Here is a 15,531-nt window from a genome sequence, read left to right as displayed (position 1 = left end):
AACATACAGAAATTATTTGGGGAAATAAATGTTACAAATCTCTGTGGGCAATGGATAAGACATAGTGTCTTAAAGATGATTGATTTATCGTAACCGGATATTTGAGTCTTTCATCCTTAGCATTTAATCACTTCTTTGAATTGAATTTAGAAGCCAAGTTATTGTTGAAACATTTGATCACCAGAAGCTCAACTTGATGTATTTGAATATTGTCTGAAACCTCCTGTTCAAATTAGCAAAACTGTGTTTATGTCATCCATGGAACCATGAGTTCATATTGGAAATATTATTCTGATATTGCAGGTGTTATTGTAAAAAGGCTGGTCTGCTTCATAATTCCCAGAAATAACTTTCCAGAGAAACCTGACACCGTTAAAAAAAAAAAATTTCTTAAGCTAAAACCATAGGGGAAAAAACAAACAAACCTGTTGCCGTCGAGTCGATTCGAACTCATAGAGACTCTACAGGACAGAGTAACTGCCCCATAGGGTGTCCAAGGAGTGGCCGGTGGATTTGAACTGCCCACCTTTTGGTTAGCAGTCGAGCTCTTAACCACTGCGCCACCAGGATTCCAATCTTAGGAAACTCCCCTTAAATTAGCAGTGACTTTGATAATTATATTATGTAGTCTTCTTTTTTATTTTTCATACCACCTTCATCTTCATTATCAGCTTTATAGCAGAGAATCCAACTACTTTAAAAAAAAACTCATCCTCAGGGTTGCGTGGTATGGATCAACACGAATCTAGTCCTCACAATCCCACTTCTCCGTCCTTTCTCCACCTGCCCCCACAGCTGTCTCTCTCTCTCTCTCTGACCCTAGTCACCCAGAACTAGGTCAGAGCTGCCCCGTGAAAAGGACACCGTCCTTCAGACTGCTAGATAGGCAGACTCCAGCTGCATGTTTGGGGAGTCCATATGACACCCCAACCTTCTGACCCGCTAGCCACAAATTAGGGGCTGGTTTCCCACCACCTTTTCAGGATGCCAGCTGCAAGCTCAGGAGCCCACGTGGATGCCTTACTTTCTGACCTGATCTGCTGGCTCCTACTACCCCTTTAGGTTCACTCATTCGTTGGAACAATTCACAGGATTCACAAGAGTATACCATACTTAAGACTACACGTTTATTATAGCCAAAAAGGATACTAACAAAAAGACTCATAGGGTGAGGTCTGGAAGATTCCCAGCATGAAGCTTCCATGTCCCAAAGGATGCACTACCCTCCCAAGAGCAGAAGCTCTCGCTAACCAGGAAGCCCTCCTCTGGGCGTTTCGTTGGCCAGTCTTGCATGATTAGCAGTCGAGCTGTTAACCACTAGAGTGGCTAGTCATGAGAGGCTAGTCACGCTTTCTGAGGCTAGTTGATATTGGCTTCCCAGATCAGTCTTTTCCTGGTCTGGCCAGGCCCCACTCACCAGTACACATCCTTTGGTGTGGCCTGCAAGTTCCAGACCAAGGCACCCCAATTACTCCAAGGGTGATTTCTCCAGAGTCAAAGACAAAGGTCACCTTACTTGGGGTCAAACTAGGTTCTTTACACCACAAGGGTATAAACATAAATTTTTATACAGTAGTAATATTTTCATATTCTTTTTTTTTAAATTAAAAAAAGTAGGTATTAGGTTATATATCACAATTGATTTAACAATTTCCTGTTTGTCACACATTTGAATTGTTCCCATTATTTTTACTAAAAACAACATGGTATACTTTTTTTCTCTTAGGGATATATATGCTTGGATAAATTTTCCAGAGTAGAATCACTGGGTCGAAGGGTATTAAGAGCCTTAAAGCCCTTTTTCATCATTGCCAAACGATTGTGTGTGACCCCAGGGTGTTTGAATGTCCCGGTTCTCCACGGCTTGACTCAGTGTTGGCTCTAATGATTTTTAGTATTTGATACCTTTATGGCTATAATACAGATTTTTACAATTGTGTGTTTCTTTGATTAGCAGTCAAGCTGATCATTTTTATAGGTCAGCTGTGCTTTTTCGTGTATGAACTTTGTCTCTTAACTACTTGTCTAAATGAGTCTATTAGTAACCTTATAGATTTATATCAGCTTTGTAGATTTTCATATGAAATATTTCCCATTATTTCCCATATTTAAAAAAAGTGGAACTCTGTATTCATTTTCACTGTTCCTTGAGAATCAAAAATTGTCAAGTAGAATAACGTCTAGTCTTTTTTTTCTGTATATTTGCTAATATTGAACATTGGTTTTGAGAATCGTGTGTCGACTTGTCTTACTAAACTTTTTATTTAATATTCACACCTTCCTGTTGCTTCTCAGACCTGACTGTGCATTTTATGTATGTATTTCTTGAAGCCTTGTCAGTTAAATGCCTTATTTATCCTCCCTCTTGAAAAATGAATGACATTAGTTTCACAGTTTACTTGCTTGTCACGTGTTTGTTTTTAGATTTAAACAAGCAGTTGTGTATTTTTTTTCAGGTTGTATATATGGATGCTGCCAGCTCATCCTAATTGTACTAATAATGGGAGGGGGCAGTGTCACACACACTTTAAAAATGATTTGTTTCATGTTGTACACTGTTTTTTATTTCTGTTTATTGGAATATTGTGTCTAGATTTTTTTTTTATTAGAAAGAAACTGGAAAACTTTTCTGCTGTCTCCTCTGCGTGTACTTCTTTGAGTTTTCTATTTCTTAACCAGAATGGACTGTATTACCTTTCAGAATAATGCAAACTTTGAGCCTAAAGCAAAGCTCTTACTTAATGACCTCTTTCTGTCATCTTTAGTACCCCCCCAAAAGTATTTATTTTGACTTTTAACACCCTCTTTTCAGCTACTGCCAAGATAATCTGAAAACCTTGCTTACATCTGACCAGTACAAGTGACAGTAAAGCAAAATAATTTTTTTAAAAGGAGAAATTTCTAGGTACAGGTGCAGGAGTATGTGATGTACCTTACAAAGGTTGAAACAATTTAAGAAAAAGGCTTTGTATCTGGCTATCCTAGTTCATTTTTTAATGTGCACCGAAGTATAAACCAAACCAGACCCATTGCTGTTGAGTCATTTCCGACTCGTAGCACCTAAGTATAAAGTGTGTTATTTCCCAGTGTTAAGCAGATCATCTTCCTTTTAACCTTTACCTTCCATTCTGAGAAGGAAAATTTTCCTTCAATAAAATTTTCTTCACATTATTTTTATTCTGTTTTGACATTCAACTGTTGTGAAACAGACTTTGCTAAGTAGATGCTTGGTGGTGGTTGACAGATGTGAGATTAATGTCAAGGAGCTCTGATTTTTCATGACAAGGATAATAAGAAGGGAGAGTAGACCTGTGTTCATTCTCTAGATAATGCCCAGTTGCCTTCCCTTATCACTGCCTTTATCCACTCTCCCTGGCTCAGCCTTGCCTCAAAACTAATTTCATGCGAGGTCTAGCAAAGTGAGTGTCCTTCTATGCGTCCTTGTATTGTTTCTTTCCCAGTACTGTTTCTAAAATATTGCTTATCTTTCTTGTTTAATAAAATATGGCACTTTTCCATTACCTACCAGACCAAGTTTAAATTCATCATATGAAGATACCAACCTTACCTTCCATTTCATTGCATGTTATCTTTGTTCCAAATCCAAGAAGAGAGCTTCTTCATGATTCCCTCCTCACATCCATCTACCTTGGTTTTTCCACCAGTCCAAATAGTACTTGTATTTGAAGGGTCAGTTCAGATCCTACTTCCTTATAATTTCTTCCCTGAAAACTCCAGCCCTTACCACAAGTTGTCCTTTTTGGTCTCTGCGGACACTCACTGTTGGTGGCAGAATTTTTGGATAGTTCATTTTATTGTGTATTAAATTCTTTTTAGGTTTTGTGAGTAAATCTTATTTCCTTCAAATAATCGACCTCTTATGGGTTTGCTACCTACATGCGCGCGCATACACACATACACACACACACACGCGCGCACATATTTTTTATTTTGATATGGGTAGATACAGCATAGATAGGAAATGACCACCAAATAAACACAGTTTAATTGAGAAACAGGAGAAAATTTGGATTATTTTACTTTTGCTCATCTTTCAGCTATCAAATCTATTAAATCGGTTGCCATTGAGTCGATTCCAACTCATAGTCGCCCTATAGGACAAAGTAGAACTGCGCCATAGTGTTTCCAAGGAGTGGCTGGTAGATTCAAACTGCGAACCTTTTGGTTAGCAGCCAAACTCTTACCCACTGTGCCACCAGGGCTGCTGTTACTCCTATATTTCTTACTTAACTCTTAAAAGCCCTATTAAAAATCATGTTAAAATCATTAGAAGCTCTTGGAGTCCCTCCTTTCCTTCACTCCCAAAATGAATTTTGTCATCAGGTGCTACAGATTCTACCTCTGTGGGTTTTCTTTCTTCCATTTTAGTTTATTTCAGCTCGCTGTTGTCTACGTCCTGGATAATTTTTAACAGCTTCCTAAGGTGTCGTCTTGCTGCTAATCTCTGCTCTCCATTCTGTCTTATCCAGGCCTCCTGTGAGTGGCCTTCTTTTAAAACACTGCTCTGTTAAAAAACAATAAGCATTTGTGCTGAGAGATAGTGCAAGGCATAGTCCTTGTCCTCAGGATTTTAGATACAGTGAAGGAGGTAGACCTAGACACAACTGGCTGTAATAAAAAAAAATAGAGCATGATAACAGTAACAGTAGGATCTAAACAGTCCCTGGGAACAGAGGACGGACAGATGTGTGATTCAGACTAGAGGTTTTATTCATTCGTCTACAAATACGTATTGAGCATCTGTGTTCTGGGTACTTTTAGGTGCTGGATATGTAATCTCGAACAAATCAGACATGGATTCTTCTTTGTTGGTGTTTGTGATCTAATAATGGAGTTAGATAATTAACAAGTAAACACAAAATAATTACATAATAACACATTGCACTGTAAGCAGTTATCAGGTGCCATGAAAGAGAATACCACTGTTGCTAGGTGCCGTCGAGTTGGTTCATAGTGGCCCTGTGTACAACAGAACGAAACACTGCCCGGTCCTGCGCCATCCTCATAGTCACTATGCTTGAGCCTATTACTGCAGCCACTATGTCAGTCAATCTCGTTGAGGGTCTTCCTCTTTTTCACTGACCCTCTACTTTACCAAGCATGATGTCCTTCTCCAGAGACTGGTCCCTCCTGATAACATGTTCAAAGTATGTGAGACATAGTCTCACCATCCTTGCTTCTAAGGAGCATAGCACTAGGGAACCAGATTTTCTGTGGTCTTTATAAGATAAAAAAAGAACTAAAACCAAACCCGTTGTCATCGATTCTCACTCATAGCAACCCTATAGGTAGAAAAAATGGAAAACATTCCAGGCAGATCCTTGCCTTTTACTCCACTGAGGAAATAGAAACCAACAGTCAGGAACTCTCTTCACTTCCCACCACTATGCCTATAAAATCCCTTCTCTTCCCACTTCCCCTGTCACAGCTGACAAGTGTCGTTTCTGTTATGAGAAACTTACCCATTCATTCCTGTGCTGGGTTCAGTGCCTTACCCACCTCCTCAGTACCTCACCGCTTGGTGAAGCTGTCTCTCTTCTGTACCATTCATCTCTCCCCTCTACTGACTCCTTTCCCTCTGCTTTACACATACTTAAATATCTTCCATTTAAAAAACAGGTATCCTTCAACTCCACAATCCCCTTCAAATACTGCCTTCTCTCTCCTTCCTTTCCAGCCAAATGTCTTGACAGTCATCACCACTTACAGTCACCAGTTCTTCACCTTCTTATCTCACTGCCTGCTTCGACCTCTGGCTCCCATGCCCACCACTCCACTGTAGCTGCCCTCAGTGAAGTCACCTCATCTTTAGTGCTAAACCCAATGGGCTACTTTTTAGTCGTCATCTTATTTAACCCTTTGGCAGTATTTGACAGGAGACCACTTCCTCCTCTTTGAAAAACTCTTGCCTTATCTTCCATGTCACAGAATCTAGATTTTCCTCTTTCATTTCCTTTCTGAATTACTTTCGTTTCTAACCCTTAAAAGCTGGCATTCCCTGAAGCTCTACCGTGGACCCTCTTCTATTCTCATTCTGTTCATTCTTCCTGGAGAACTCCACCCACTCCCATCTTCTATCATCATCTGTGGGTTGATGTTCCTAAATTTCAGTCTCTAGCCCAGATTTCTCTTGAGCTTCAGAATAAGGTATATCAGAGGGTTTACTGAGTACGTCTGTTTAGACATCCCATAGTACCTCAATCCCAGTCTGTCAACAACTGAGCTCTGTTTTCCCTACCCAGTCTTAAACTTCTCTTCCCGAGTTTGGTGTCTTGGTGAATGTACCAACCTCCATTCAGTTGTCTAAACCAGAAGCCCGGGCATCCTCTTCAATTTCTTCCTCTTTTTACCTCTTCTCCCATGTCTACTTACCAAGTTTTGTTGATTTTCAGCTGCCACAGACTGAAAATGTCTCTGTTTTTCCCATTGCCACTGTCACTGCTTTAATTCAGGCATAATTTGTCTCTTAGACTCTAGCTAAAGCCTCTGGATTGATTTCTTTACTTCCAGTATTGAGCTCCTCCAGTCCACTCTTCACACAATATCTAGAGATGTTTTTCATAATCACAGCCTTCAGAGATACCCCTTAGCATGATGCAAAGAAACATCACAATTTGTTCCCTAGTAACTTTCCAGCCTCATCTTGCTCCACTTGCCATGTTATACCCTGCTCTCCAGCCAGACTGAGCTATACAGTCCCCTGTTGTGCCTGCTGCTTCTGCCCCTGGGCCTCTGTACACCTGCTCCTCCATCTGCCTGCTTTGCTCATCTGCTTTGCCTCACTCCCAGTTCCTTTTTGCTTGGTCAACTCTTAGCTATTCTTCCTGAATCTAACCTTTCGCTTACTTAGATTTCCACTCCATATACATCTCATTCCCATTAATCATTATTTTCAAACTCATAAAATTGTAATCTTAAATTCAGAAGCATTACTAAGGACTCCGTTTGGGTTGCTTTGAAGCAGCAGCATCTGTCTGGTCTTGGATTTGTGTCGATCTTACGTTGGTTGTTTCTTCTTTGCTCAGTCTTGTTTGTCACAATAATAGCAACAAACATCCAGAGCTCCGGTTTAAAGGTAACGTTTATAGGTGATGATGAAAGGGCAGTTAGGTTCCTTTGTTTGTATTGGTGTGTGTTGGGGTGGGGGTTGATGTGGAGTTATTTTATGTATGTTTAAAGGCTTTCACTTTCTGTCGAGCATTAACTGAGCTACTACCTCCATATTAGCCTAAGTAACTATGCTTGTGCATCCAGCTGTGGAAGTGAATAAGGAAAGTTGTCAGGGGTAGGTGGGCTGGATTAGACCATGACACTTGAGGGAGGAACTGTCTGTACTGCTTAACTGTCCCTAAGGGTCACTATATTCTCTGAGGATTTTTACGTATTCACCTTCCATCCTAGGATATTTTGCCAGCCAGTGAGATTTTACTGTTGCAAATGCTGTTGCTTGATCCTTGCCTCAGCTTCTGTCAGACATATTCTTTGATGGGGGCGGGGGTGAGGAACAGGAAGGGCCTTAATATTTTGGGAAAATCATATAGCAGCTCTGCTTTGTCCTTTTTTTTTTTTTTTTTTTTTTTTCTTGATGTGCACCATCCCCACCACTTTTTCCATATTGATGAATAATCACTAAGGACTTAGTGGTAGCATTATTATGTTTTCTTTTTACTGGGTCTACTTTTATTTAAATTTGTCAGATAATGTAACTTAAATTACCATTGCCCAAAATGGCTATATGAAATAAAGCTAATAGCAATCTTTTTTTAAGAGCTAAATGTCTACATAATCATATTTGTAAGCATATGACTAAAATACGTATCGTGTGATGGATACCTTTGGAAAAAACTTCCCGGCCAACACAGCAATATTCTTCCAGATCCCCCATTATTAGAAATCTCCTGTGGAGTTCTTGTTTTTTAGTGACTGACGTTGGGTAAATATTGGTAATGAGGGGGAAGATAATCTGGACAGTCAAGAGTTAGCCTCATGAAGATCTGTACGTGGAAGATTATTTTTCTAATTAATAGGATTGGAGAATAAAGTTTAGAGATGGAAAATACTCAGAATCTGGAGAAAGAGGACTAAAGTATCAGCACCTAGAGTGTACTTACACTGAAAGCACAGAATTCCAGCGTTCAAGGAAAGTTAGCAGTCTTTCTAAATTAATACAGAATTATTCAAATATGTTTCTCTTTAAATATTAAAAGCTCAGGTTCTCTATCATACACATAATTTTATCCTTAGATCCGAAGGTCCCTGGCTCTCAGTTCTCTGATTTTCTGACCGTGAGTGTGTTAAAGGTGGCCAGTAGGCTGCCTGTAAGCATCCCAGAATTGGCTGTTATACAGCCTCAGCTTGAATCTGAGTTCTTCCTCCCTGACTGTTACCTGTCCTGGCCCTCGCTTCAGTTTTGACGTCTCCCCCAATATTCTCTGAGCCACTTTACTCACAGACTAACCCTGATTTCTATTCCCCATGTTCTCCTTTCCTGATATTTTAGTCAGTGATGATTTTTAAAAAACAGACACGTATTTGGTAGCAGACCAGGAAAAAAGGATAATCTCATTAATCTTAAATTTAAAGATACAATGGAAGCAGAGGTTCAAATCAGTAGGTTTTCAAATTTGAAAATACTCCTTTCAAAGGAATGTGGGAGGCAGACTACTTTTATTTGGTGAGTGTGTGGACTGATAATAGGAGTTGTCATAAGATACCTAAGAATGCACAACGTCCCTTATTGGCCTGCTAATCAAACTGAAAATCGTAACTTCAGTTTGAAAATGTCACATGATTTCTTGTTGAGCGAACCAATGAATTTCACTTTTCCTAAACTAGCAAAAGTAAGTGGCTGAATGTTCTGATTGACCAAACATAATGTAGAGTTTATTTCCTAGCAAATAATGAGAGATCGATGGATGAATGTTGGTCATGAAGAGGAAGAACTAAAACCATATTCTGAGCCTGAACCAGATTTCAATGACCCAAAAAGAATAGGTAAGTATTTTAAGTATTGTGAATTGTGCTGTCCCTAGGCTGTGAGTAAGAGTCCTTTAGTCTACCAAAATAGTGTTTAAAAATATAAATAGGAAGCAATTTTTATTTGAAAAATACTTACATTGCCATCTTTTCCTGAATATGCATTAAACATTACAACTTCCATGTTCCTTAATTTGTTCTCATACATATAACCATCTAATTCGATTGTTGGCAACAATGATATAAAAAGTAGAATACTGTGGGGATAGACTGTATACTTTCCTTTTAGTGATTCCTCATGGAAAGATAGGACTGATACAAGCACCAGCAAAGGGGCGTGTATTTTAATCAGAAGTTTAGAAGCACTGAGTTGAAAGTGAGGGACCCTTTGGCCTTCCCTCTCTATTTCCACTGTCTTAACAGGTTCCACCCTCCCTGCCCAACTAGTTCAGCTCCTGCCCCTACCTAGCCAGTCCTCTGCTTCCAGCCCTCTCTTCATTTCTCTCACCCTTCCCAAAGCCATCAGAAACTGAAAGCTACGAGTCATCTCAACTGTGCTCCTGTCTGACTTGAGGGCAGAGTGGAAGGCAAGGAGCATGTTAGGGTATTATAAACCTGATCAGAAGAACAACTGTGGAATTTACACCCTCCAAAGAAGAATCAACTTGCCTGCAGATCAGAAACTAGAAATTAAGAGAAGAGAGGAGTCACTTGATGAGTGGCTGTGGATTTGTTACCAGAGAGAGATTTTGTGTGTGTCACAGATAAACACATACTGTGGCTCTGGCTGGACAAAGAGTCAGCTCAGGAACATGCTAGGCAATCGATGTGAAATGGGCCCATGAGTATTGAACACGCAGTGCAGATGATTTCTGCATGAGAAATTGTGAACATACAATGACTATGCAGTATCGGTATCTTAATACTCCAGAAGTTGTTATAATTAAAATTATATTTTCAGGACTTAGTTTTCATAGCTAATGTTTGCATACATGCCCATTTTTTGTTGGCTTGTTTACTAAAATAAAACCCATTTTTAGAAAAATTTGTGTTTTGTTTTATTTCTAGATATCATGGTCACCATGGGTTTTGCACGAGATGAGATAAATGACGCCTTAATAAATCAAAAATACGATGAAGTTATGGCTACTTATATTCTTCTAGGTAGAAAACCACCTGAAGTAAGTTTTTCTTCTTTTTAAATTAATGTAAATTTCTTGTCGTGCTGAGTGACAGCCAGGTATAAGATATAATGTTAGCAAATACATTCTGTTCTTTGTGGTCTCAAATACAACATCAAGACCCTAACATTCTTTTTTACTGGAATTCAAACATCAGGAATTACAAAGTGATCTCATTTTTGAATACCAAGAGAAATTAGATCACAAGATGTTTAAATTTCTTATAATATTTATTTTCTCATGAAAGAGCTATTGCCTTGCTTAGCTCCAAGGGTCGCCATTCGAATGGGTCGTATATCCAAATGCAGCAGCCCTGCCAAAGGCAATATGTTTATTCTGTGGGCACAGGAAAGACAGTGACTGAAATAAGGAGGACGACAACATTTGCAATAAAATGCATGTCTAAAATGACTTATAAAGGTGGAAACTCAGGAAAAGGTTGTTTGGTGATAATTTACCTTGTAGTGTCAGGTGGCATTGATACATCTGATTTGGAATTCTTGAGGCTAGGAGAAATCCATAATAAGGATCTATAATAGGCCAGTTGCCATGGAGTCGACTCTGACTCCTGGCGACCCCATGTGTGCCAGAGTAGAGCAGTGCTCCATAGGGCTTTCAAGGCTGATTTTTCAGAAGCAAATCTCCAGGATTTTCTTCTGAGTGGACTCAAAACAGCCAGCCTTTCAGTTAGCAGCCAAGTGTTAACTGTTTGCATGACTCAGGGACTCCAAGGTTCTGTAATAAGGATCTATTATAAGGATTTGGGGAACAGTTGTTTACAAAAGTGATTGAACCTTAAAAGCAGATGGTTCTTTGGGGAAACACAAATAATGGGCGTCTTAGTCATCTAGTGCTGCTATAACAGAAATACTACAAGTAGATAGCTTCAACAAAGAGAAATTTATTCTCTCACAGTCTAGTAGACTACAAGTCCAAATTCAGGGCCTCAGCTCCAGGGGAAGGCTTTCTCTGTCAGCTCTGGAGGAATGTCCTTGTCATCAATCTTCCCCTGAACTAGGAACTTCTCCGCGCATGAACCCCAGGTCCAAAGTGCATACTCTGCTCCTGGCACTGCTTTCTTGGTGGTATGAGGTCCCCAACTGTCTGCTTGCTTCCCTTTCCTTTTATCTCTTGTAAGATAAAAGGTGGTGCAGGCCACACCCTAGGGAAACTCCCTTTACACTGGATCAGGGATGTGACCTGAGCAAGGATGTTACAATCTCACCATAATCCTCTTTAACCACAGGCAGAGAATATGATTTATATCACATAGGAAGATCACAAAATGGAGGACAACCACACAGTACTGGGAATCATGGCCTAACCAAGTTGACACATATTTTGGGGAGACACACTTCAATCCATGTCATTCCACCCTTTGGCCCCCCAAAATTCATGTCCTTGCTACATATAAGACACATTCATCCCGTTACATCATAGCAAAAGTCTTAAATCAACTCCGAGTCCAAAATCCAAAAATTCCTCTTCATCTGTGAAATCTAGAATACAAGTTATCTGCTTCCAAAGTACAATGGCAGAACAGGCACACGCTAGACATTTCCATTGCAAATGGGAGAAACCGGAGGGAAAGAAGGCATGACAGGCACCAAGCAAGTCCGCAGAAAGCATTACATTAGCCTACAAGGCTTTGAAAATAATCCTGTGTTCTCTGAGACCATTTATACAATGGCCCTGTCCTCCGGAATCTAGGTGTTGGCCACAGTCCGAATTCTGAGCGGAGGCCCCTTGGCCCTGGGCTGCAGCTCCGCCTTCCAGGCCCACTGGAATGGCAACTCTGTTCCCTAGGCTTTAGGCGCACCATTCTCCTAGTCCATCTGAGCAGCGACTCCACCCTTAGAAACACCAGAGGCCATGACTCTACCCTTTGAAACCCCAGAGGTTCTGGCCATACCTTTTGAGACTGAGGCAGCTCAGCTTCCTGTGTTCCTTGTCTCTTCAGCTTCTGCTTCCTGGTTCCTTGGCCTCTTGACCCCTCGGACCTCATGCCCATATCTGCCCTACTGAGCCAAGTGTCCAAAGCTCAGTAGCTCCACTGATAAGTGCCGTGGAGGCACCTGCCTCCAACAGGAAGCCTCCTGTGCGAAGGCACTCAGCTCTCTCGCTCCATGGGTCGGCTCCAGTGCTGTCTGGCACTGGTCTCCTGGTTCTGCTGCTACCGGATCTCTGCTGCTGCTGGCCTTCTATCCACTCACGGTTTCAAAACTGCTTCCACATTTTAGGTATCTGTTAGAGCAGCACCCCGCTTTCCCGGTACCAAATTTTGTCTTAGTCATCTAGTGCTGCTCTGACAGAAGTACCGCAAGTAGATAGCTTCAGTGGCATAGTCCTCAGGAGCCTCTGAGTGGACTCAAAAGAGCCAAACTTCCGGTTAGCAGCCAAGTGTTAACTGTTTGCACAACTCGGACTCCAAGGTTCTGTAATAAGGATCTAGTATAAGGATTTGGGAAATAACTATACAGAGATCGAACCATAAAAGCAGATGGTTCTTTGGGGAAACACATATAAGGGGTATAATTTTGGATTCAAGAACAGAGCCGTTGGCAGTTTGTTGACATTTAGACATCTGTGGGAGATATTTTATAGACTAGGCTGAGATTATTTATAGTTAAATAGTAACTGTTAGTGAAGCAGAGCCCTGGTGGTGTAGTGGTTAAGAGCTCGTCTGCTAACCAGAAGGTCGGCAGTTCAAATCCACCATGATCCTTGGAAACCCTATGAGGCAGTTCTACTCTGTCCTACAGGGTAACTATGAGTTAGGATCGACTCAACGGCAAGAAGTTTGGGTTTTTGTTTTTTTTTTTAAATTAATGAAGCAGTACATTGAGCTGACGTTTGAGTCTCTGAGGTGTGTGAACGGTTAACATTCTTGGCTGCTAACCAAAAGGTTGGAGGTTTGAGTCCACCCAGAGGCACCTTAGAAAAAAGCCCTAGCGAACTACTTCCAAGAATTGAACCATTGAAAACACTATGTAGCACATTTTACTCTGACACACGAGGGATTGCCATGAGTCTCAATCTACCCAATGGCAGTAGGTTTGGCTTTACTATGTACTAGGAACTATGCTAAGTACTGTGAGAAGAAAGATGGGAAAATATCTGCCTTCAAGGAGCCCTCAGGCTAGAGGAGAGCTGGGCACCCATTTGTATGGTACTGTCTGATACATGCTTTGATTAGGGGTTACACAGTGAACAGCTACAGCAGACCAGGTCAGGGGTAGGGGTGGACCTGAGTGATAGGTCACCTGTTAGAAATGAGAGAACTTCAGATTTCTAGTGAGGGTGACTGGTTATATAAGGTGCATTTGCCAAGATAGGAAAGGAGTGGATTTCAGTGGGAAGGTGGCATGTTTGATTTAGGATGGTAGAATGTGAGATTCCTGTTGAATGGAGCTGTCTGGTAGACCTTAGGATATGAAGATCTGGATTTGAAGGGAGAGATTTGAATAGAATTAAGATTTGGGAGTCCCTGTCAGAGGAGCACACAGCACATTGTAATGTGCCAGGAATAGCCTGAGGACTTTACCTGTGTTGATTGGTTTAACCCTCTCACTGATCCCATGAGGTAGGTGCTAGGGTGATAGTGTGGGAGAGGAATTTTCAGTGGGGACACCAACAGCCTGAGAAATAATATCAAAGAAGCCAAGTCAAGAGAATCTTAAGAAGTGGGAAATAGTACAAATGGTAATTTCTAAAGTCTAAAGGAAGCACTAATTTTACAAGTTGTACGGCCCAGCCCCTGCATGAACTGTAATGAAATTTGAATTGTATTGAATGTAAACTAGTGAAGCCTTACAGTGTTAGTGTATTTATTGTACAGTTAAGAGCCTGACCTTTGGAGCCAGGTTAACCTGATTGGAACCCCACACTCCCACCCCAGTGCAGACACTAACTGTGCTACGTAGGCACTTCAGTGACTTTTCTGTACCTCAATTTCCTCATCTAAGAAATGAGGATAATAATAGCACCTACTTGTCAGAATTGTCTTTGAGAGGATTACATGAATTCATACTTGTAAAAGTCCTTAAAATATTACCTGGCACATTACCATGTGCTCTGTGCTCGCTGTTATCTATTAGAATTATCATTATCAACATTACTCTGCCATATATCTTTAGTATCACTTATGCATGAATTTCTAAGGAGCTCCAGTGGTGCAGTGGTTAAGCGCTTGGCTGTGAACCAAAAGGTTGGCAGTTCAGACTCACCAGGCACTCCACAGGATAAAGATGTGACGGTCTGCTTGCATAGGATTATAGCCTTGGAAACCCATGGGGCGGTTCTACTCTGTGCTATAGGGTCCCAATGAGTCGAAATGGACTCAGCAGCAGCGGCTTTATGTATAAATTTAAATTTTCCATTGGGATTGTAGTGATTCAGTGAAAAGTTTGCTGGCAACAAACTGCTTTTGGATTACGGAGAGAAAGGGGTGGTGTCTCAACCCTCATTTTACCACACTAAATTCTAGGTTAATGCAATTTCCTCATCAGGGCCAATACGCCAAATTTTGTTTGGTAAATGTCCTGGAAAAAACAAATATTTGTCATTAAAAGTTTAAAATTTTAGATTTTATACTGGGTTTGAATCCCAGCTATGCCTGAGTGTGAACCCCAACAGCGTACCTTGACTCTTTACACCTCATTTTCTATCTGTAAAGTACAGGTTAATACACAGGAGGTTTGTTACAATGATTTAGTAAAGTAACATGGGTAAAGAACTTAGCCTGGTGCCTGGTAAATAATAATCATTCAATAATCGGTAGCCCTTACTTGGTGTTTTGACTAAACTAGGCATCCAGTGCAATGTGTACAAGACAGCTTGAAATGTATCCAATTCCCTCCCTTCCTCCTTGCCAACTTGAAGTTTGTATCCAAAACTGTGTATTTTTTAAAATTTTGATTATTACTTGTATAGCTTGGAATAGATTAGAAAATCAAGAATGCATATTGTTTATATAAACGTTTGTTTTAAAATCTTGGTGATCTGTCTTCCGATAGTTTGAAGGAGGTGAATCCTTATCCAGTGGAAACCTGTGTCAGAGGTCGCGGCCCAGCAGCGACTTAAACAACAGCACCCTTCAGTCCCCTGCTCACCTGAAGGTCCAGCGAAGCATATCAGCAAATCAGAAGCAACGACGTTTTAGCGATCACGGTGCGGAGAAAATCCAAATACATGAATAACTTGGATTTTTTAAGGGTTACAGATTCCATCTCTGTGTGTGTATTTGTGCCTATCACAGATTTGTATTGTTGAGTGATGAACGTAAAGGCTTTTTACAGGAACTGACTTAGTCTTAGTGATCGAACAGTTTACTGTTAGTGCAGAGTGTAAAATA

General features: G+C 40.7%; 1 protein-coding gene across 6 annotated transcripts in view; it reads left to right on the top strand.

The window, feature by feature from the left end:
* The window catches only part of MARK1 (microtubule affinity regulating kinase 1), a 141,162-nt gene that overhangs the window by 100,816 nt on the left and 24,815 nt on the right, over positions 1-15,531 (top strand). For 5 of the 6 annotated variants that reach the window (XM_012555420.1, XM_004375922.1, XM_004375921.2 and 2 more), the window contains 3 exons: positions 8,916-9,015; positions 10,066-10,178; positions 15,194-15,347. In XM_012555420.1, the coding sequence (XP_012410874.1) occupies positions 8,916-9,015; positions 10,066-10,178; positions 15,194-15,347 (367 nt within the window). Of the gene's footprint in view, positions 1-8,915; positions 9,016-10,065; positions 10,183-15,193; positions 15,348-15,531 lie in introns of all 6 variants that reach the window. The other variant, XM_023730967.1, reaches the window with a different exon arrangement.

Source organism: Trichechus manatus, unplaced genomic scaffold (assembly GCF_000243295.1).
Source record: "Trichechus manatus latirostris isolate Lorelei unplaced genomic scaffold, TriManLat1.0 scaffold00039, whole genome shotgun sequence".
NCBI classification, from domain to species: domain Eukaryota; kingdom Metazoa; phylum Chordata; class Mammalia; order Sirenia; family Trichechidae; genus Trichechus; species Trichechus manatus.
Note: the sequence above shows the minus strand (reverse complement) of the source record. Positions and strands in the feature narration are given on the sequence as shown.